The sequence below is a fragment of the Balaenoptera ricei genome, chromosome 2 (genome assembly GCF_028023285.1).
Source record: "Balaenoptera ricei isolate mBalRic1 chromosome 2, mBalRic1.hap2, whole genome shotgun sequence".
Lineage (NCBI taxonomy): Eukaryota > Metazoa > Chordata > Mammalia > Artiodactyla > Balaenopteridae > Balaenoptera > Balaenoptera ricei.
This window is the reverse complement of record NC_082640.1, coordinates 68,870,303-68,892,105: the sequence shown is the minus strand read 5'-3', so window position 1 is coordinate 68,892,105 and position 21,803 is coordinate 68,870,303. Positions and strand designations below refer to the sequence as shown.

Sequence of the window (21,803 nt, the reverse complement as noted above, 5' to 3'; positions counted from 1 at the left end):
GCCGAGACTCTCTGCCAAAACAGGCTGTCCCACAGGCTGGTCCTTGGGGGCATCAGAAGCCCTAAAGACAAAACACAATAATATTAATTTATCCTCTCTCTGGCCAGATGGGGATGGAGCCGGAAATTAAAGTGGTATCATTTTTTCCGTAACACATATTTAAAGTCATTCAGTAGACAAGAGTTAGAGTTGAACAGCAAACATAAGCTGGATAAAATTTGTCCTCCTTGCTTTATCTACCGAAAGCATAGCTGAGTGATAAAAGTGTTCAGAAGCTCTAGGTCAACAGTTCAGCTTTAACTTCCTAATTAGGCATTTTCCCCAGAATATACTCCTAACTTTTTGTGCTTTTAACTAGTATTCTCACATGTTAAGTCATCCTACCTCTGATCATCCTTATCCATCGAGTTTCACTGTCCCTTTGCCTTCATGGAGTTAAGCTACCTGAATTTCATTCTCAATCAACTACTTTTGTTGCTGACTTTAAATTCCTTTTTTTCCTGTAAATTAACAGTCTTATAGTATACAAGACTCCGATTAAGAAACATTAATGTTTTTTAAAAACTGAGTTTTTCTGGGCTTGAGCTTGCCTGCTAGCAATGTTTATTTTTTAAACTTTAATTTTACAATATTTAAAATGCTTGTAATGTCGGCAATAAATGATTCAGATAGGAAAGTTTGAAAGAAAAAATATCGTAATTCATAATTATTCCTCTCAATTAAACGTCTGTATAACCAGTTATGAGATTTGGGAGAAAAAAATAAAGATCCTCCTAGGAAAAAAACAAACACATACACATATCACAATCATAGTAAGAATGGAGCTCCAACATCCTTAATGTCTGCATCAGTCAGTCCACATATCCCTTGCAAGCCATAAACCATGTTAGTGCAAAAATGAAGGCATCGTCCTGAAACAAATGGAGGCCCCATTATCTCAAATATCAGACAGGCCTCCTGGATCTAACAGCTCATCAATATCTTCTGTCATCTTAGATTCCAAAAGCATCCTATGGCCATCAGGATCCTCCCAATTAAACTGATTTTCCTGAGCTCCCCCTTCAGGATTGCTTAGGGACGTGCCCAGGGAAATGGCCTACCCAGTCAAGTGCACAGACTGCCGTCTTTCCTGGGCTCTGCTGTTCTTGGTCTGCCAGGCTCCTGGGCATCAGAATGTTCAGGTACAGATACCTTCACCAGTAATACAGGTATTGCTGGAGAGCTCACTTGAAGGTTTTCTGGATCAGATGGATGTTTTCATTCTTTATTTAAAGTAGCAGTGATTGCTATTAAATTTAATATATTTTACTTGTTTGATTTGGGTAAAATCTTGAGGCTTTTGAAATCATCATAGGGAGATGTTCTAAGAAGAGAAGTATGTGTGATGAAGGACAATAGCTTGCAGCTTAAATTGTATATTTTTCTTTATAGCACTTCTTCCTCAGTTGAGAGAAAACTATAACTTAGACATCTATTCCCATTTACTCTTAAAACATTCAAATATCTTTTTTATGGAAACTTGGGAAATTCACATATATTTTTAAAACAAACATTAAGTTGATCTTGGAACCAAGCTGATGATTGGGAATAAGAGTATTAGGAAAGAGTTGGCCAGGTGACCTGCCTGAGGCAAGGTGCATCATAGCTTCTAAGAAAGGAAGGATTGGTGGGATCTTTTAATTACTGTGCTTGCCCCATGTTTGTCAGATTTCTCATTGCTGTGATATAGTGTTTCTCAAAGGGTAGTCCAAGGACTAACTACATCAGGATTACCTAAGACTCTTGTTTAAAATGCAGATTCTTGGACCCAGATCTCTGAATTAGACTTTCTAGGGGTAGAGCCCAGGAATCTACATTTTACTAGCTTCCCAACTCTTTGCACATGAAAGTTTGAGAACCTCTTCCGTAATGGCTAAGTCTGCCCTTTTAGATCTCAGAGGACAGTTAACTGTCTATCTTCATTTACATCTGACATTTAGGGCTTCTATTTCTGAATGAATATAACCAGCCAGGATTTGAACCATCTTACTCTTTGGGCATGGGATATACCTCATTATGAAATGGCTATCCAATGACAGTATATGCTGTTTCTCTTCGGGAAAAGTCAAATCAAAAAGTACCACCCCAAGGGAATCTAATTCAAACAAGATGGATATATTTGGAGTCATGTACAAAATAGCTAAGCAAAGCCCAGTGTAACGTACTTTATTTATTATTATGTGGATGTACCTTGACCTCCTAGCATGGCCTGGCAAAGAACAAAGAAGTAGTAGATCAAGTGGATAGGAGCCAGCGCTAGAGTAGCCAGGGGTGAATGTCAGGAGTTGAGAGTCAGGAGGTGGAATCGTGGGACAAAGCCAGAGTCAGCCACCACACATCCAAATAAAGACACCAAAAGTTAAACAGAGTAGTAAGAATCATGAACATGAAATTTGAACCACAGAACAGGAACTGGATGAGTAGCCAAGGTACCAAGAGAATCAGGCTCCAAAGAGAAATCTGGGAAATTTAGTTTAGTTTTAGGGGGTGGAGCTTGTCTGGTTTGGACCTGGCTAACTCAGGATATGAGTGCTGTCTTAGAGATACCATCTTTGCCTCAAAGTTGCTTCTCTCAATAGAACTTCTTACTGTAAAACTCATAATCAGGCCCTCTCCAAGTCCCTGAATACCTGAGTTGTAAAGTACTTTGGTTCATTGTAAGTGATGTGTGTCTATGCGTGCCATGATGCCTTAGCCATCTGATATCATTGGGGAATGAGGTGGCCCTTGCTGTCTAGCTAACTGATACTACTTTAAGCTCTGACATCAGTGAGAAAATTTGCATTTTTTAGAAAGAATGTTTCTAAAATGTATTTGCTCTTGGCAGCCTGTTGATAAAGTATAGTGAATATCATTTCATTGATAATAAAGGTTTTATAAAAGGTATCATAACCTTTTCTTGATGACTCAGGTGCCTGTTTTGAACATGGTACCGAACTAAACTTTGATGTATTGATGCCCTATAGGGCTGTAGAATTGTGGGGATCTTGCCTTGTTCTTTCATTGAATTTTACCAGCCATTTTGCTTGTGTGTTTGGCCTTGGCACTCAGTGATATGCTTGGGCTTTTTGAGGTGTAGAGAGCCATTTGCTCCCAAACTAAATGACCCCTACATGGGTGTGCTGCTCTGCTTGGTGCTTTTCTTGTGTTCTCTCTTGTGATCACCTCTGTTTTCTATGGTCACTCCTCATTCTTGTCAGTGACTACTGGCTGCCCCAGTTATCTGATCATCTTGTCTCAGTCTTTGCACTCCTGACGGTGACCCTAGCAAAATTAAAGGTATCAAATGAAATCAGATACCCAAGTGGTATGTGTAAGGTCAAACCACTCCTCTGAGAAGAGAGATTGAGGCTGATGAAGTAAAATGAGTGGGCTTGTGTTCATTCATTCAGCAGATAGTCCTCAAAAGTGCCCACTGTATGCCAGCCCAAGTTGACCAGGCCATGCTCAGGGCAGCCTCCAAGCCTAGAGAGGACTGTTCTTCCAGGCAAGTCTCCCAGGTCAACTGCAGATTAGATTTGTGAGTCAGGGTAGAAAGGCAGAGGCATAGTCCCAAATCCTGGGCCAATACAGTGTGCTGGGACTCAGGAGGCTATGTGGCCATCTAATGCTCTCCCCCGTGCCTGGGCTCCCAGTTTGGCTGGCAACAAAGGGCTGGCCACATTGGTGATGTGGCAGGTGGGGACAGAGCAGTGATATCTGAGTCACCAAATCCCAGGCTGGCTGGAGCCAGCCAGGACATCAGTGGATTGAGGTGCCGTGAATTGCAAAGACTGAAGTGGGGACTTCCCCCTTGAGCCTGCCCCCAAGAAGGCCACAGACTTGGAAAAGATAAGAGTATGGAAATGAATAATTGTGCTTCGTTACAGGATGCATACTATACAACCCAGAAACAGGAGGGTTTGTTCTGCCAGAAGAGGGTTTGTTCTGGGGGTAGATCAGGAGATGTGACATTTAAGCTAGGTCTTACAGGATGAGAAGAAGTTTGCAAGGTCAAAAAAGGAAAAAAATAAATGTCAGACAGAAGGGCTTGAAAGTTTCTTGCAAATCATTTTTGACTTCACAGATGTGTTTCAGAATGTTCAGGTTATCTAAAATATGACAGCCAGAAAAACGGATTATTACTCTGTGTGTGTGTGTGTGTGTGTGTGTGTGTGTTTCAAGCATATTATAGCTAAAAATAAATTTCTATCTAACATCTGTAGGTGCTCAGCAGGACAATTAACAAATCCCTGGTTTATACATCTGTTTATTTATTCCTTTTACCAGTAAAAAGTGAATTCCTATAAGTCATGTTTTATACCTGATCAGAAGTATCTTCTAAATGATAGGATATAAAATCAAAACACAAAATCAGTTGTAATTCTATATATTAGTAACCCAAAATGAACAATTCAAAAGTGAAATTAAGGGCTTCCCTGGTGGCACAGTGGTTGAGAATCTGCCTGCTAATGCAGGGGACACAGGTTCGAGCCCTGGTCTGGGAAGATCCCACATGCCGCGGAGCAACTAGGCCCATGAGCCACAACTACTGAGCCTGCGTGTCTGGAGCCTGTGCTCCGCAACAAGAGAGGCCATGATAGTGAGAGGCCCGCGCACTGCAATGAAGAGTGGCCCCCGCTTGCCGCAACTAGAGAAAGCCCTCGCACAGAAACGAAGACCCAACACAGCCAAAAATAAATAAATTAATTTTAAAAAAAAGTGACATTAAGAAAACACTTCAAGTCATAGTTAGCATCAAAAAGAATAAAATACTTAGGAATAAGTCTAACAAACGAAGTGGAAAACTTATACACTGAAAATTATAAATTATAAATTATCTTTGAAAGAAATTAAAGACTTAAATAAATAGAAAGACATTCCACATTCATGGAGTGGAAGACTTAATATTGTTAAGATGGCAGTGCTCCTCAAATTGATCTACAGATTCAGTGCAATCCCTGTCACAATCCCAGTGGGCTCTTTTGCAGAAATGGATGAGTTGATCCCAAAATTCATATGGAAATGCAAAGGAGTCAGAGTAGCCAAAACAATCTTGGAGAAAAAAGAACAAAGAGGATTCAGGTTTCCTGATTTCAGAACGTATTACAAAGTTACAGTAATCAAGATAGTGTGGTTCTGACATAAGGATAGACATGTGAAATGGAGTTGAGAGTCCAGAAATAAACCCGTATGTCCATGGTCAGTTGTTTTCTGATGAGGATGCCAAGACCCTTTAATGGTGAAAGTATAGTCTTTTCAACAAATGATGCTGGAACAGTTGGAGATCCACATGCAAAATAATGAATTTTTTTCACATCATATACAAAAACTAACTCAAATTGGATCAAAGACCTAAATGTAAGTGTTTCACAGCTAAGACTGAAACTCTAGGAAATATTGGTATAAATCTGTGACCTTAGATTAAGTAACAGTTTCTTGGTTATGACACCATCAGGATAATGGAATCACTGTAACAATGCCAGGGTTCCAGGCCAATAGACAGCTAGAGCCAGGGCAAATCACGGCTTTAAGAGGAGGACCTTTGTGCCCCAGTCTGGAAGGTAGGGGAGATGATGGCTTTCCCTGTAAGGTGTGTAGCTTGAAAAGGATTGACAGGAAGGCCACAGTGGGGATAGGGGAGAGGACGATGGAAAGGAAGTGGCCAGCTGAGTGATGGGCAAGAAGAGGTTGGGGCGAGGGGGCTGGGGGGGTGTTGCTGTGGGACCTGGCCTTGGGTCCTCAATGATGAGGAGGAGTAAAGTGGGCTTGCTTAAGATGGGAACAGACTCTCTTGGTCCAAAACATATTTAATAGCCCATCATTACAAAATTCCATTTATAAAAGGCTTTGTCTTCTGTGAGTTTTTATGACTCTATTTAATCATAAAATTTAATTGAGACATAAGAGAGCCTCCACTATTTACTTATCTGCCTGGCTGGCATATGCACATCATTACAGTGGTACTAAAAAGAGGCACGAATGGGGACAATCATCCACGCCACGAAACTCCTGAGCTCACAAGAGGCTTCATGTGGACTCTTCACTTAGACCTGGCTCCTCTGATGTTTTCTAGCAATGCCAGCAAACATGTCCAGTGCTGGAAGGAAGCAGTGTTTGATGCTAACCCCCACCTGGCAGCTTAGTAAAGAAGAGGATGGAGGTTAATCACACAGCTAGACACTTCCACATGAGCTGGGCAAACTGAGAGGCGGCTGACGTCTCTGTTCTAGAAGAGGGTGATACCTGAAGAAGGGGGTGAGAAAAGAGAGGACTGGGAAGGGAGAAGAAAATGAAGAGAAGAGTCTGCTTTATAACCACATATAACCATAACAAGCTTCTAAGCTTTTCTCTCTGCCTTGTTTCTCCTACCACCCTACCTCCACAGGATTATCTTTTAAAAAATACAGATCTCAACCTGCCAAACCCTGCCTATAGGGTAATGTCTGAACCTCTTAGCACAGCATTTGAGATTCACACCCATGTTTTTTTCAGCCTCACTTTGGGTCCATCATTAGTCTTGATGGCTGCCCCACACTTTTCATACTTAGGGTTGTGTTCCTCACTCTGCTTGGAACGGCCTTCCGTTTTTTACTTTGTAAATGCCTAAGTGTGCTCCAAGGCTCAGCTCAAATGTGATGTCCTCTTTGAAGCTGTCTCTGTTACCTTCCCATTTCTTCCATCCTGCCCCATGCCCACCCAGTGCTAGGCATAATTCAGCATAGCATGTTTACAAAGCTTTATTATTGTTAATCATACGGAATCAAATTTAGTTTGTGAGTTTGTCTCCCACTGTATCATGAAGTCATCCAGCACAGGGATTTATCCCCACACCTAGTAGAGATCATGGCTCAAGCAGACGCTCCTTGAAGTAAATTAAAATAGGAATTTTTTTCTAGCAGGACTAGTCCTACAGAAAATAGCATGTGATCTAAGTTTGTCTTTTCTTCTACTGAGGCCCATTCTATCCAGCTGAAAAGGACTGCTAAGTTCAGAGATCATCACAGAGAAACTTATTTCTGTTTTCTATTTTTACTTTGACATTTTTATTTAAGTATAATTTACATAACATAAAATTCACTCTTATAAAGTATACAGCTCAGTTCCAGAACATTTCCATCACTTCGTAAAGAAACCCAGTGCCTGTTAACAGTAACTCCTAGTTCCTCTCTCCCCTCCAGTCCTGGCAACCACTAGCTAATCTACTTTCTGTCTCTATGGATTTCCCTATTGTGGACATTTCATATAAATTGGACCATGCAATATCTGGTGTTTTGTTTCTTTCATTTAGCATAATGTTTCCAAGGTACATCCATGTTGTAGTATTTATCAGTACTTCATATATATTTATGGTCAAATAATATTCCATTGTATGGATATACCACATTTTTGTTTATCTGTTCATCAGTTGATTAACATTTGGGGTGTTTCCACTTTTTTGGGGGGGAGGTTTTATTTATTTATTTATTTATTTTTGGCTGTGTTGGGTCTTCGTTTCTGTGCTAGGGCTTTCTCTAGTTGTAGCAAGCGGGGGCCACTCTTCATCACGGTGTGCGGGCCTCTCACTATCGCGGCCTCTCTTGTTGCGGAGCACAGGCTCCAGACGCGCAGGCTCAGTAGTTGTGGCTCACGGGCCCAGTTGCTCCGCGGCATGTCGGATCCTCCCAGACCAGGGCTCGAACCCGCGTCCCCTGCATTGGCAGGCAGATTCTCAACCACTGCGCCACCAGGGAAGCCCTGTGTACTAGTTTTTATGTGGATATATGTTTTGTTTTCAATTCTCTTGGATATGTATACCTAGTAGTGGAATTGCTGGGTCATATGAAAATTCTGTGTTCAATTTTCTTTTTTTAAATAAATTTATTTATTTTTGGCTGCGTCGGGTCTTCGTTGCTGCACGTGGGCTTTCTCTAGCTGCGGCGAGCGGGGGCTACTCTTTGTTGCAGTGCGCGGGCTTCTCATTGCAGTGACCTCTCATGTTGTGGAGCATGGGCTCTAGGCATGCAGGCTTCAGCAGTTGTGACACGTGGGCTCAGTAGTTGTGGCTCATGGGCTCTAGAGCACAGGCTCAGTATTTGTGGCGCACGGGCCTAATTGCGGCATGTGGGATCTTCCCTGATCAGGGCTCGAACCCGTGTCCCCTGCACTGGCAGGCGGATTCTTAACCACTGCGCCACCAGGGAAGCCCAAAAACACACAAAAGTGTTTAACTTTTTGATGAACTTTCAAACTGTATTTCACAGCAACTGCACCATGTTACATTCCCATCAGTAATTTATGAGATTTCAGATTTCTCCACATACTTGCCAACACTTGTTATTTTCTGGGGGTTTTTTTCCTTTGAATTGTAGTCATCCTAATGGATGTAAAGTAGTCTCTCATTGTGGTTTTGATTTGCATTTCCCTTATGATTAATGATGTTGAGCGTATTTTCATGTGTTTATTGGTCATTTGAATATTTTCTTTTAAATTCTATTCAAATGCATTTTCTATTTTTAAATTGGTTTTTCCTTTTTAATTATTAGTTTTGAGTTGTTAGAGTTCTTTTTAAATTAATTAATTAATTTATTATTTGTCTGCATCGTGTCTTCGTTGCAGCACGCAGGATCTTTCATTGTGGCACAAGGGCTTCTCTCTAGTTGTGGCGCGGACTCCAGAGCACAGGCTTAGTTGCCCCGTGGCATGTGGGATCTTAGTTCCCCGACCAGGGATCAAACCCGTGTCCCCTGCATTGGAAGGTGGACTCTTAACCACTGGACTGCTAGGGAAGTGCCTAGAGTTCTTTATGTATTCTGGATACTAGACTCTACATTTTTTCTCCCATTCTGTGGATTGACTTTAACTTTCTTGATGGTGTCCTTTGACACACAAAAGTTAAACAAAATTTTTTTTGGACTTCGAAGCCTTTCTGGTTTGATCAAAGGATAGGAAGCTTAGATCTCTACCCTGTCCCTGTCCCACTCATGGCACCCACATAAAAGTCCTTAGAGTTCCATAGATTATAATTTGAAAACCACCGATTATAGCCCAAACAATCATTCTGTAAACCTGTATTAATCCCAAAGCTAGGTACTGGGAACAGGGAATGAGTAAGATACAGTTGCCACCATTAAAGAGTTTCTACTCTAGTCAGGGACACAGGCTAGTAAACAGTCATGTATGAGTAGATAACTTTAAACTAAACTGCAGGAAGGGACTTCCCTGGTGGTCTAGTGGGTAAGACTCTGAGCTCCCAATGCAGGGGGCCCGGGTTCAATCCCTGGTGGGGAAACAGATCTCACATGCTGCAACTGAGAGTTCGCATGTCGCAACTAAGACCCGGCACAGCCAAAATAAATAAATAAGTAAACAATAAATAAATATTAAACTAAACTGCAGGCAGTATACGTGGCATGAGACTTAATGAGCTCTCAGAGGAGCACAGTGACTGTTGTTTTAACCCCCTCACATAAAAGGGTATTTATGACAAGGCATTTAATAATGTTTGCAGTCATATAAATTCTACATATACTAAAAGTGTGGACAAGGTGCTGGGGAAACACAGAGAGGAGAGAGAATGAAGGAGGTGATAATATACCAGAGAGCTCCACAGAGAAGGGAAGCCCAAAGGGCCAGTAGGAATTAGCCTCAGAGATAACTTGAGGCCCATGCGGAGTTCAGTATGGCTGCAGTGCTTGGCAAAGTATTAAAAGAGATGAGGCAATGGCTACATTTAGAAGGATCTTTACACATTGTGCCTGAAGGCATTTGCAGGGATGGAGGGGAGGGAGGTGAAAGAGTTTTAAGCAGGGGATCAACAGAACCAGATTTGTGTTTCAGAAAAATCACTCTGATGGGGTTGTGGAAAGTGGATGGGGAAGGACAGTTAGGAACTTACTGTGCTTATAGGCCTGACCAGAAATTATGTGGGCTTTCCATTAAGACAGCCTTAGCATGTTTGAAGAGTATTCAGGAGATGGAATAAACTGAATTTGGTGAGTAATTGGATGTAGGAGAGTGGGGAGGTAGGGTCAGAGAAGAAGCATTTGGCTTGGTCAGTCAAACTGTCACTGAGCTGGGGCACACGCACACTTCGTGGGAAGAAGATAATTAGCATTCAGTTTGTAGGGCAGCACCAAGCACCTCGTTCAGAACTATATCAATTCCTGTTTCAGACCCAGTTATAAGAAGTTTATCAACTAGACTCTAAGTTCCCAGGGTTTTTATTTCTATCTTCCTAGTACTGCACCTAATTGATGTACAGTAGTCACTTATAAATATTTGTTGAATGAAATTTATGCGTAATTATAAGAACTTACTACTTTTTTTTAAGACCTCAGAACAAACAATCCAAAAAGTAATAGTATATGACAAGGAGATATTTAGCTAATAAATACAGTCCTTTATCAAAATTCAGAAGTCTAGCCTTAACCCTAATGGTTGATAAAATGTTTCCCCAGTGTTCCCCAATGTCATGTTGCTTTCCCACAGCACTGTGTTTTACAGATGAGGAAACTGAAGGACAAAGGATGGGACTCTTTTTACTATACTATAATTGACCTTGATGGAAGCAAAAAGTGACAGCTGAACTTTGTGGCATCAAAGGAAGAGATTATTTTTTTAAACTGTAAAAGCAGACAACTTAGAAAGCATTGCAGACATGCCCCAAGGACAGAAGTATATTGCAACACAGTTCAGTTTCGCTGTCTGTAAGAATGACTCTGTGTCTTTAAGAAATAATTGAATTCCCTTCTGCATATTCTGTTTATGTTGGCAGGGAGGAGACTGACTCCTTTTAGAAAGATTTATGTACACAAAAGGTTTGGCTCTTAAACCACTGTTATCTTTTAAAAATTCATTTGTGCAGAATCACTCATTCTTGGACAGGTTAACTGAGGGCTGGTTAACCGAGAAGCTGCTGGGCTGTGAACGTAGCAGGTGCTTTCTGGGGGTGGGGGTGGGGGAGTGAGGGTGTGGAAAATGGCTGTCTAATAATACCCCCCTGGAATTCAAAAAGTGGTATTAACCAGCTCCAGAGGGAATAATATCTATTCATTTTTTGCCTGAGGGACTTCGCCATAATTCTGGCTTCTGAAGTTAGCAAAAAAATAAAAGGAACATCCCCCATCCCTCCTGCTCCCAGCATCCTAGGATGGCCTCTTTCTTTCACAACACCTAACTGCAGGTAGCTTAAAGTGAGACAAGACTCGATGGCCTGAGCTGTCCGACGTGACCCGTGCATGCCTAGAGCTTCCCACCACAGTGACTGACACTCTAACCACTTGCATAAATGGGTATTGATGATGTGGGATTTCATGTTATTTGTAACTTGTATGAGTTAATGACTGGGAGGCATTAGAAACTTGGTAAGTTAATACAAGTAGATATACAATAGCCGTGTCCTGCAGCGATATGGTTAACTAGACCTCTGTCTCATAGTGTGAGGAATGTATAATTGGGATCCTGAAAACCGATATTCTCCTTTTATGTAAGGCAACCTTTAGAAATCTAATACCGCCTTTGAAAAGTCCAGTATGTTTAAATTAATGCAGTTTGACTGGTTTGAAAATTGAAAATAGGTTAGCATTAAGGCCATGATTCCTTTAGTAATTACTTTTTCTATTGGTAATAACTGTTTCTTTAGAAATGACATTAAGATTCTACCAAAACACAGCAGTAATCCAAAAGTTAATGTCTGTTCATTTATAATTATATTGAATTCATATTTATGAGCTGTCGGGAGGAAGGAGAAAGAAAGAAGGAAGTTTTAAAAATGTAACAGAAGAAACAAGTTAAAAGCAGAAATTTTCCTGATGGTCTGAAGAATGTATAAAGTCACTTAAAGTGGGAAAAAATAATTTTTTAAATACAGTTACAAAAAAAATAATAAATACAGTTACATAAAGTCAGATTTTATTAGCTACTGCTGAAAAAAAATCTATATTTTTATTATTTCCTAGTGGCACTGAATGAATTCAGTGGATAGACTTTTTCCATTTCTTCTTTTTTCCTAATCAAAATATTAGCATAAACATCCCTATGATTTTGATCTCAGTAAGTCAATTAGATTTGGGTTTTTTTTTAAACCAGGGAAGATTCTGCATCTTTAGACAGTCATTGGACAAGTAGCTTTGTGTTGTTTTCTTTGAATTGTCCATGAAGCGTGATGTATTATTAATGAATTAATTTCTTGGTGGTGAAGGCCTGTGAATAGCTTTCTGTGAATGGGCAGTTGCCTGGTGGGGCCCGTTTTGGCTGCTGTCATTTAACATGTGTTGCTCTATTGTGAAGTCTCATCCAGCCGTAGGACAATGCTCGTTTAATCCACCATGATGGGACCTACACACCCTGAGCCCAAGTTGGATGCTAGGGTCAGTTACCCAGCAGCTCGGGCTGGGGCACTGCTCTGCCTCACTGCCTAGCTGCTGTAATCACTTTGCCTGCCGTTAATTTTCCCTAAACCAGGGAAAACACGTCTGTAAACAGTGCAAATGTTCTCAAAAGAGATTCCAAACTGGTCGGCTGGAGTGTTGCCTTCATTCCAGGATGGAGGCAGCATTCCAGGGAGTGTAAGTTCCTTCCTTCCTCCTGGAAATGAAAGCGTCTGGGCCCACGAGATCCCTGATGTTCTGAGGTCCAGAGTAGCAGATGGCATTATGATTTTCCAAATCCTGATGAACGTTCTAACTGAACTTGTTCATTTCACAGTATGTGGTTCTATGTTTTTTTCACTTCCTCTCCCCTCCTCCCTCCCTGTTCCTCTCTTTGTTCCTCTCCTATTGACTAATTTTAAACTGATGTGGTATCTCATCAGTTTAACCAGCTTTAAACTCCCTTCTCTCTGTTTATTGTATGGAACCAGGTATGGCACAATTTCACGTATAATTCTCAGCCTCCGAGTCACAGCCAACATAGCCTTTGAATTTGTTTATAAAAATGTGTAAGCAGATACCGCTGACACTCCTACACCATGCAGCCACTGGAAGTTCTGTTTTCCGCGTATCCATAGCTGGCAGTGCAGGTGGCAAATGGCAGTAATTATTTTAACTAACAGGCGAGTGAACATTCAGGAGGACACACAGTGTGGCGATGTGGACTTTGGATTTCAGCAAGTTCCCTGAGTCTACCTGGATAGTGTTATGGCTTGTTGATTTTTCAGGGCATGGACCTGCCAGGTTCTTGCCCTTGAATGGTATGTGGATGTAGTTCAGCTGTTTCAATGTTAATGCTTTACCTATGAAAAGAGAAATGATTCCTTTCATTTAGGAGCCTGTTAAGGGTTCTTTTTCACTCCTGGATTTTCCTTTCATTTTTGTTTAATATAGTTTGTGATCTACCTTTAAGATTGCTTTTAATCAGCATTTCTACACATAGAACCTGGTGAAATGGCAGAGTGTATATTAACATTATAATTTAGGTCCTGGATCAAACATGTGTAGCTGGACTTTTCCTGAGGAAAAAAAACTGACCTTACCAGCGTACAAATTTCAAACACTATATAGGGACAAGGTAAAACCACAGGTAGGAATTGCTGAATAATTACCTTTAGACTAGCCTGAGCAGGAGGCTTCCCACGAGGGTGAACTCATTTAATGGTTCCTAAAACTCAATCTTGTGGATGTCAGTGGTCATGCTTGATTATTTGCAGCAGTGTTTTATGAAAAAGCAATAGAAATGCTTTGGGAGGCTACAGAGATAGAGAGAGGGGACAATAACAGGTTTTACTTTTGTAAATGAAATCCCTTTGGTATGAGACAAGCATGTTTTTTGCTGCTCTGCCTAAGCCATTGAAAAGGGAGGTGTATGTGGATGTTAGTGTGCAGGTGTGTGTGTGTGTACCATTCAGATAGGCACCTCTAAATAATACTGTACACTATAGCTTATGACCAACGAGAGACCTAAAATAAAAAGAAAAGAGATGTTCATTGACTTTGGAAAGCAAGCAATTGCAAATATGGTTTAAGAGATTAATTCATTTTCCAGTTCTCCACCTACCTGTTTTCAAGGAATTTTATGAAACACCAAGATCTTTGCCATATGTTTAGAAAATCTCTGAGTAAATGTAAGTCTTTTAAATGACAAAAAAATGAAGGGTTAGTTTTGACATAAATGACAAAGTTTGTTTCTCTTCTCTTTTATCACAGTACTGAAGAACTGCCAAAACATTTAGGAGAAAAAGAAAATAGGAAAAAATCTGTATAATCTCAAATTTCAGAGATTCCTTTAGACCTGTTAATTTACATTTTGTGTTTTTTATAAGCCATCTGGTTGTACTTGGCTAATAGCTGGTTCTCCCATGTTTTAAAGGTTTATGGGTAAGTTGGGTGTTTCAGTGGCAAAAATTCAGGCCTTTTGCCCCTGATTCCAGGTCCATCTGATACAAGTTAAATGAACAGCTACTGTTAGCCGGGACCCAGTGGATAGAACTTCACACCAAAATGCCCACACATGTAATTTGTCACGTCTGGCAACCCAGAGCATGGGGTGACCCAGTGTGGAAATTGAATCATCTTTCACTTTCTCTGCTCAAGGCTTGATGTGGTGTGGGATGAGGAAGATGAGGGCTCTCTGGTCTCCAGCTGAAGAGGATCAGAGACTTCCTTTTCTGATGACGTCCATCTGCAAGCCTTCCTAAACTCAAAGCCTCTTTCTCACCCCAGAGCTGTCCCTCATAGCACCCTGCAGATTAGGTCAGTTCCATCCGCACTGTGAAATCAAAAATACACTTAGGGTCAAAATACTGATTGTTTCCTGACAGGGTGACCATATTTTTAAGTAAACTAGGTGTTTTGAACAGGCGTTGACTGAATTTGTACAAGTCCGGTGTGGAATTTTGGTTTACTAATATCTTAACTGGGCTGAGTCATTCTCTGAGCATTTGTCTATCCATTCCCACCTTTCTCTCTCTGATGAGATGTGACTGCCTTTTTTCCCTGGCTACAGTCTACTATAGCAAAAACTTACAGATGTGAACATTGAGGACCTTCAAAATATTAAAACTGAGCTCATTTCCCAGAGTCTACCATTGCATTACACTTTGGATAGGTAGATTTTTGGGATTTCTTCTGTGGAGATCTTTAAAGGTGAGAGTCCAGTTTTTTTGTTTTTTGTGTCCTCCCCAAATAAATGAGGTTCCCTCCCCGGTCAAGAGCAGATTTGTCCTGTGGATTCTGCCAGTTGTCTCACAAAGATGCTATTTTAAGGCAGTGAACAGTGGAGGATCAAAAAACAATTTGGGATCTGATAAGGCAAAATGCTGTCCTGCCTGATGTGAAGCCACTGGAATCACAAACAACCTTCAATCCCAGCATTGCAGATAGATGTGGAGTGATCTAGGAGAGCTGTGCCAGTTAGTATGAACCCCAGTGTGTAGGACCAGAAAGTGTTGGGCCAGGCCAAGGGAACATTAGGCTTGAATTAAAAGATTTATTTTTAAAATGTTAGACTATAACTCTCAGTACTGGTCAGACTGTAGGTGATTCTCTAATGTTAATTAACGTGTTGGCTTGATGGCTTGACACCAAGAAGTCTAGAAATAGGCTGTTAAAAACTGTTAAAAAGGATTGCCATGTTTCACTTAATTTGCTTGGTTTAATCTAACCACAGCACAGCTGACCTCAGAATTCACCAGTGTGGCCAACACCTTGAGACTTTTGAGAAGTTGTCCTTCTATCTTCTTTACGTTTTACTGCCAATACGTATAAAATCTTGGTTTGGAGGAATGTCTGTTTTGCACAAGAGAAGGGAACATGACACAGATTAAGATGTTCAAGGTCCCTTCACCCCCAGGTGCTCTCTGGAAGTGAGGAAGGAAGAAAGTGGGAGAGCAAAAACGGTATGCGCAGCCCTCCAGACTCTCACAATAAGTTTCTTCCCCATCACTCTTAGGGGTGCACGTCTTATCCCTCTGAACAACACACAAATTCTTCCAGGCTATGGATCAAGTATCAGTCATCCCACAATGCCAGCCCAGTGCCTTTGACGTGGTAGATGGTCAAGAAAATTGTTGAATGAGTGAAGCAATAAATAAGTAATGAATGATTGTATCATTTTTATACAACATTTTGTGTCTATGCCCTATCAGTGTCTGAATTAACCACCACATCATTGTCAGGTTCCATTGTCATATTTAATTATGAATTAAAGGCAAAAATTAAATCCTCAGGTATATTAGTAAAGCAAAGATCCCTCAACTTTTTTCCAGTTAAATAGTTATGCCAGGCTTCTCCATTATTCAAAGCAGAGCTCTGCTAAAAATCTAGACCTCATGAGTTTAAACAAAAATAGCTCCTTACCCTTTTACTTTTAAACTTCCTATTTTGACATCATTTTATTTTATTTATTTATTTATTTATTTATTTTTGGCTGTGTTGGGTGTTCGTTGCTGTGCGCGGGCTTTCTCTAGTTGCGGTGAGCGGGGGCTACTCTTCGTTGCGGTGCGCGGGCTTCTCATTGTCGTGGCTTTCTGTTGTTGTGGAGCACAGGCTCTAGGCACGCAGGCTTCACTAGTTGTGGCACGTGGGCTCAGTAGTTGTGGCTCACGGGCTCTAGCGCTCAGGCTCAGTAGTTGTGGCACATGGGCTTAGTTGCTCCACAGCATGTGGGATCGTCCCAGGCCAGGGCTCGAACCTGTGTCCCCTGCATTGGTAGGCAGATTCTTAACCACTGTGCCACCAGGGAAGCCCTTGACATCATTTTAGATTAACATGCAGTTGTGAGAAATAATATGGAGAGATCCTATGTACCCTTCACCCAGTTTCCCCCAATGGTAACAGTTTGTAAGTATAGTACAATATCACAACCAGGAAATTGACATGATACCATCCACTGAATTTATTCAGATTCTACCAGTTTTACATGCACTTTGTGTGTATGTGCGTGCGTGTGTGCATGCTAGCATGTGCGTGAACATTAATGACACGGATTCTTTAAAGCCAAGAAACAACAAGGTTTAAAAAAAAATACTATGCCTTTAAAATAATGATTTCCCTTTTAAGTAAGTCATTTCAAAAGCATTTTTCTCATTTATGTTTTCTTTATTTGGAGTATCCAACTTACTTGCCTACTCTCAAGATCACAAAGTGTACATTTTGGCACACTTACTCTGCAGGTGAACCAGCAGCAGTTGTGGTTGGAGTTGAACCTCCTTCTCCCCTCCCCCACCTCGTTGCAGGTACACACACACACACATACACTCTCGGATTTTCTGCTGCTTACCTTTTTTTATGCTTGAGTACCTTGCTGACAAGTGCTAATAACAAAATACCCAGAGAGAGTCCAGTAGAAGTTAGCATACATTAAACATTCTGAACTTGTCCTTTTGCTCATAGATTGCACATAATTAATAATTAAACAGCTTCTGTTGTAATGGGTTGACCTTCCTGAACTGTTCATTATTCACAAGGCAAAGGCATCACTCAAACTTTCTTCTCGTCCTTCGCTGTTCTCTAGCGTGCTGCCTGCTTGTGTTCCAGTTTTTTAGCAGGAGGGGCTGACCAGGTAGTTCCCAAAGCCTCTGAGACTTGGAGACTGTCTTCCGTGGTGACCAGAATTGCTTACTGAAATGGCTGCAGCAGCTGTTTTTATATAACAGTTGCCTGCTCCATAACAGGATTCGGCCTGTTTCCCTTAGCAGGACGCTAAAGTTGATTCAGGACCGGAATCTCAGGTCAAGGCTTTTGGTTAAGGTTGTGTCCACTGTTTCGTTCTATACCTGCATGCTTAGAAGTTCAACAGAAAAGTATCCCCCCAAAAGCCCTCAAGGTGAAGTATGGCACCCAGGGTCTTAAAGAGAGTGACTTTTATTAACAATTTAGAGTCCATTTCAGCCAGTGCTGAGAGTTGCTGGTGTAACTGCTGCTCTAATTTGTGTTTACATTTTTGAAATGTATTTTTTCTTCATCTTGCCTGAACCCGTGTTCCACAGAGAACATTTTTGATAAGTAGCAGCAGTGACTTTACCAGATCCTCCGAACCCCTGGGCATGGTTCTGTCTCGCTCTAACCCCACAGTGACTGGCTACTTTCCCTCCCTGGGTGCCACAGCGATGCTGGAGTGGCTTTACTGCGAGCCTCCCTCCCTCCCTCGCACAGGTTGGAATTAGATAACGAAATAGACAGGTTCTCGGAGATTTTTTACATCCTGATCTAAACTAACTTCTAATTTTACTTGCTTAAAAGTGAGAAAAGTATACTTAAAAATCCTCCAGCATGGGGAATACTGTCAGGTCTGTTCGTTTGCCTTCTTTGGATTGTTGACAGCCTGCGTGCTTCTGTGGAGTTGGAGGCTCTCAGAGGACTCCCCCACCCCGTGTTTGCGTGTGGCATTCTGAACCCGCCCCCCACTAGTCAGTCTTCTGTATCTCAGAAAATTCTCCTCTGAGATACACAGGAGACGTGGATTTTAATGAAAAGAAATATCTGGCATTATGCTTGTGAGATTAGAATTTCCCCCCGCATCTTTGATGACTGATTCTTTCCAGGCACCACTGAGATGAGAATCCACTCTCTGTGGTTCTGCAAAGTCGACTTGGGCTGGCATTTTCACAAGTGAAATAAATTATTCATGGGTACCACCCAGGGTTCCTTAGTTTTATATTATGAGGAACTTAACAGGCTACAATATCAGGTCTTAAATAAAATTAACTACCCATGCAAAGATGTCACAGTTTCCTCGTTTTGTTTCTCATCCACGTTAAAATGACATCTTCATCAAGTTGCCTAGTCTATATATAATTCATTAATTTACTCTTGGTATCATACTTTGAAATGAGGCCCACATTAGCATCACGTTTTATACCAGGATCTTTGTATAAAACCAGTCTAGAATTTTAACCATCTTGGTAAATATTCAGCCACATTAAGACAGTAGGCTTTTATTTTCCTAAACATTCATTTTAAAGCAGCTACTACTCAGACACTTCCAGTACTACAGCCTCCCAAAAAATTTCAGAAAGGAATGACTTAGAAAACTACCTACCTGATCAGAGTCCGTAATTTTTGTACCTCAGACTTTGAACTGTCTTTTTACTAATAGTGTTTGAGACAGTAAAATGTCATCTCTTGAACTGGGCCTTGTAGAATCTTGCAGACTTGGTGATATATATGGCTTTCCTAAAACAGACTGGGCTGAAATTGATACCATGTTTTATTTTTGCTCTTCAAACTGATAGGACTTCTGTGACCATTTTATAGTACCTTTATCGAGGACTTGTCATATTAACTGCGTGCCTTGTTTCTTTTGAGCAGACTATTTCATCGCCCCCTACCCTCTTTCACGTCCTCTCTATGTAATGCCTGCATGTAATCCTTTGAACTTGGCAAGATTTTATTTCACTCCCATTTTCCTTTGTTTTCCTTTCCTCTTGGAAGCCATTCTCTATTGATGAGAATTTTAAGTTTACAATTACTAACCTTCCCCTCTTCTGGACAAATAATGTCAATTCAAAGAGGATAGATATGCAAAAACTAAGAAACATTTGGTTCACATTCCTTTTTTTTTTAACTTCGGGAATTTTTTTTTTTTTTTTTTTGGCTCCTTTGACCCTCTCAGTTCCCTTTGATTTAATTGTATTTTCCGGTAGTTTCCAATTGTTTGATTTGGAAACAAAGCCTTAATAAGAGTTCTAGTTAATTTTCTGTCTTGTAATTACCGATCTCATTTTTCTGATAATTGGTCACAGCAATTATATGTATATTTACTAATCACATAGGAGGCTGTGCAGTTGTATCTATCTGCCACCATTGATAATGACACGCATATTGCAGAGGTGCTTTTATCATCTTCTTTTTTCCACTACATCAAAGCTATTTCCTCTCGTTCTCAATAATGAATACATGCATGCATTTGACACAGTTGTGTGCTAGAGAAATTGTTTGGCTCCCACCAAATGCTGCATGCTCTGAGTTTCTTGCCTGCAGCGCTGGAAGGTTGTATGTAATGATATATTGCTCATCCAAATGGCCAAAGCACTCCAAAGCACAGTGAGATTAAAATAAGTCATTCCTTTGTTAATTTAAATAGGTGCATGTATCATACTTTGCAGGGCACTTTGTGTAGGGATGTCAGGGAGGAAAAAAGCCGCCGAAAGGTATTTTTAATAGCAAATGAGAATAGATGAGAATGGAGTCATTTGCAGCTGCCTACTTTATGTGGCTCTCTTGTTCCAACTGTAGGTCTAATGAGATGACTGTTAAAGTACTCTGCAGTGTAATTTCATTACATTCTGAGCCGTTACACTATAAACACAGTGGCGCTCTCTGTCATTCTTGAAAAAACTCCTAAATTCTTAAAGCCTTCCTTTGCAAATGGTAATGGGGTTTGCTCCCTGTGTTACATGGTAGTTGTCGTTTGTTGCTGTGTAGTTTTCTGCTCTCTTGAGTGACTGCCACCTCCACCCTAGTTCTGTTTGTGGGCAAGGTGGGCATATTTCATTGTGTCCTTAATTCACTGGCTTTCTCATATGATGAGTTTGCCTAGACTGGCAAATAGGCTGAAATTCCTTTTCAGGAAACGGCTTCCCCTATAAAAAGCTTTTCTATTAAAGTGGGAAAAAAAAACCCAAAAAACCAACTCTGACCCACATGATTCAGTTAGGGGCAAGCAGTTAAGAGCAGCTGTATCTACTAATAAATGTAAATAAAAAGGAAAGTGTAAATAGCAAACCCAGTAAAAGAAACAAAGGTCAACACAAGAATAATTTCACAGCTCTTTGTTAATTACAAGACCATTTGTGTGTTACTTAAGTAATCATTAATTTCTCATTTACACTTTCCTACCTTCTTTCCTACCCTGTGGCTATCATTGTCCTTTTTTCACCTCCCTTCCCTCTTTGCTCTCTTGTTTCTCACCATGGTAAAATGTGTGTGGCTTTAAATTTGGCATTTTTACATAAACATGTGGAAGAGAGTGTAGACTGTTTTTTTAATTGGATGAGGCCTTATTTTCCTTTCCACATGGTGGTGAATCCTTGTTATATATTCATCTTTATATGCTCCTTTGGGATTGGGGGTGGAGGGTATAAAGAAAGAAAAGGAATTGTTGTGACTTTTGGTGACTTGTTTTTCCTCCATCCCAGGATTCACCCGTCCTTCCGGTTGGAGAGTTCTCCGAGCCATTTGTACATTTCATCACTCAGTGGTGAGCCCGTTTGCAAACATGCCATGCCCTCAATGTAAATGATACATGCCATTAACTCTGCGGCTCCGTGAGACCTTATGGCTCTCCCTGCTTCCTTTTGGAGACGGGAGGGACTTCGGGGCCTTGGGCAGATGGGGCAGCAAAGCTGAAGAAATTGTTTAAATTATGTAAACGTTATTTACACAGAGGGTCATAAACGTACTTTAGAGGCTTTTTCCTGTTTTAATAAACTGCTGAGAATCAGGCTCCTTCTTTGAGCACAGGTACTGTTGCTATCCAATTTTTTTTTTAAGAAATACATAATTTTATAGCCCCTATTGAACAGACATATGAAGCTTATTTTTATTAATGTAACCTCAAGTTACCCATAAAAGTGTCTATCACTTAGTGGAAGCAGCATAGTTTATTAATTCATTGGATTTTCAGTAAATAACTTTTATCTTTGGTTATATTTTAGACACAATAGTGGTGTCCCATTTCAATGAATTTTGATGTTTGAGAGACTATGAAAACACAGTTCCACTAGGCCCACTTTAACCGTTATAAGAACTGAGAGGAGCCACAGGATTTAGATCAAAGGGGCCCTTAGAGTCTCTAGGCAACCCCTTGTCATTTTACACCTGAGGAAACAGGCATTTTTCTGCCAAGGGTTCTTTTCCAGCCTTCTG

The 21,803-nt window shown here is 40.7% G+C and overlaps 1 protein-coding gene across 3 annotated transcripts in view; it reads left to right on the top strand.

The window, feature by feature from the left end:
• Window positions 1–21,803, top strand: part of MAP2K5 (mitogen-activated protein kinase kinase 5) — a 263,835-nt gene that overhangs the window by 204,165 nt on the left and 37,867 nt on the right. For all 3 annotated transcript variants that reach the window (XM_059915478.1, XM_059915477.1, XM_059915479.1), the window contains one exon: window positions 21,074–21,135. In XM_059915478.1, coding sequence (XP_059771461.1) covers window positions 21,074–21,135 — 62 coding nt within the window. The remainder of the gene's footprint in view (window positions 1–21,073; window positions 21,136–21,803) is intronic.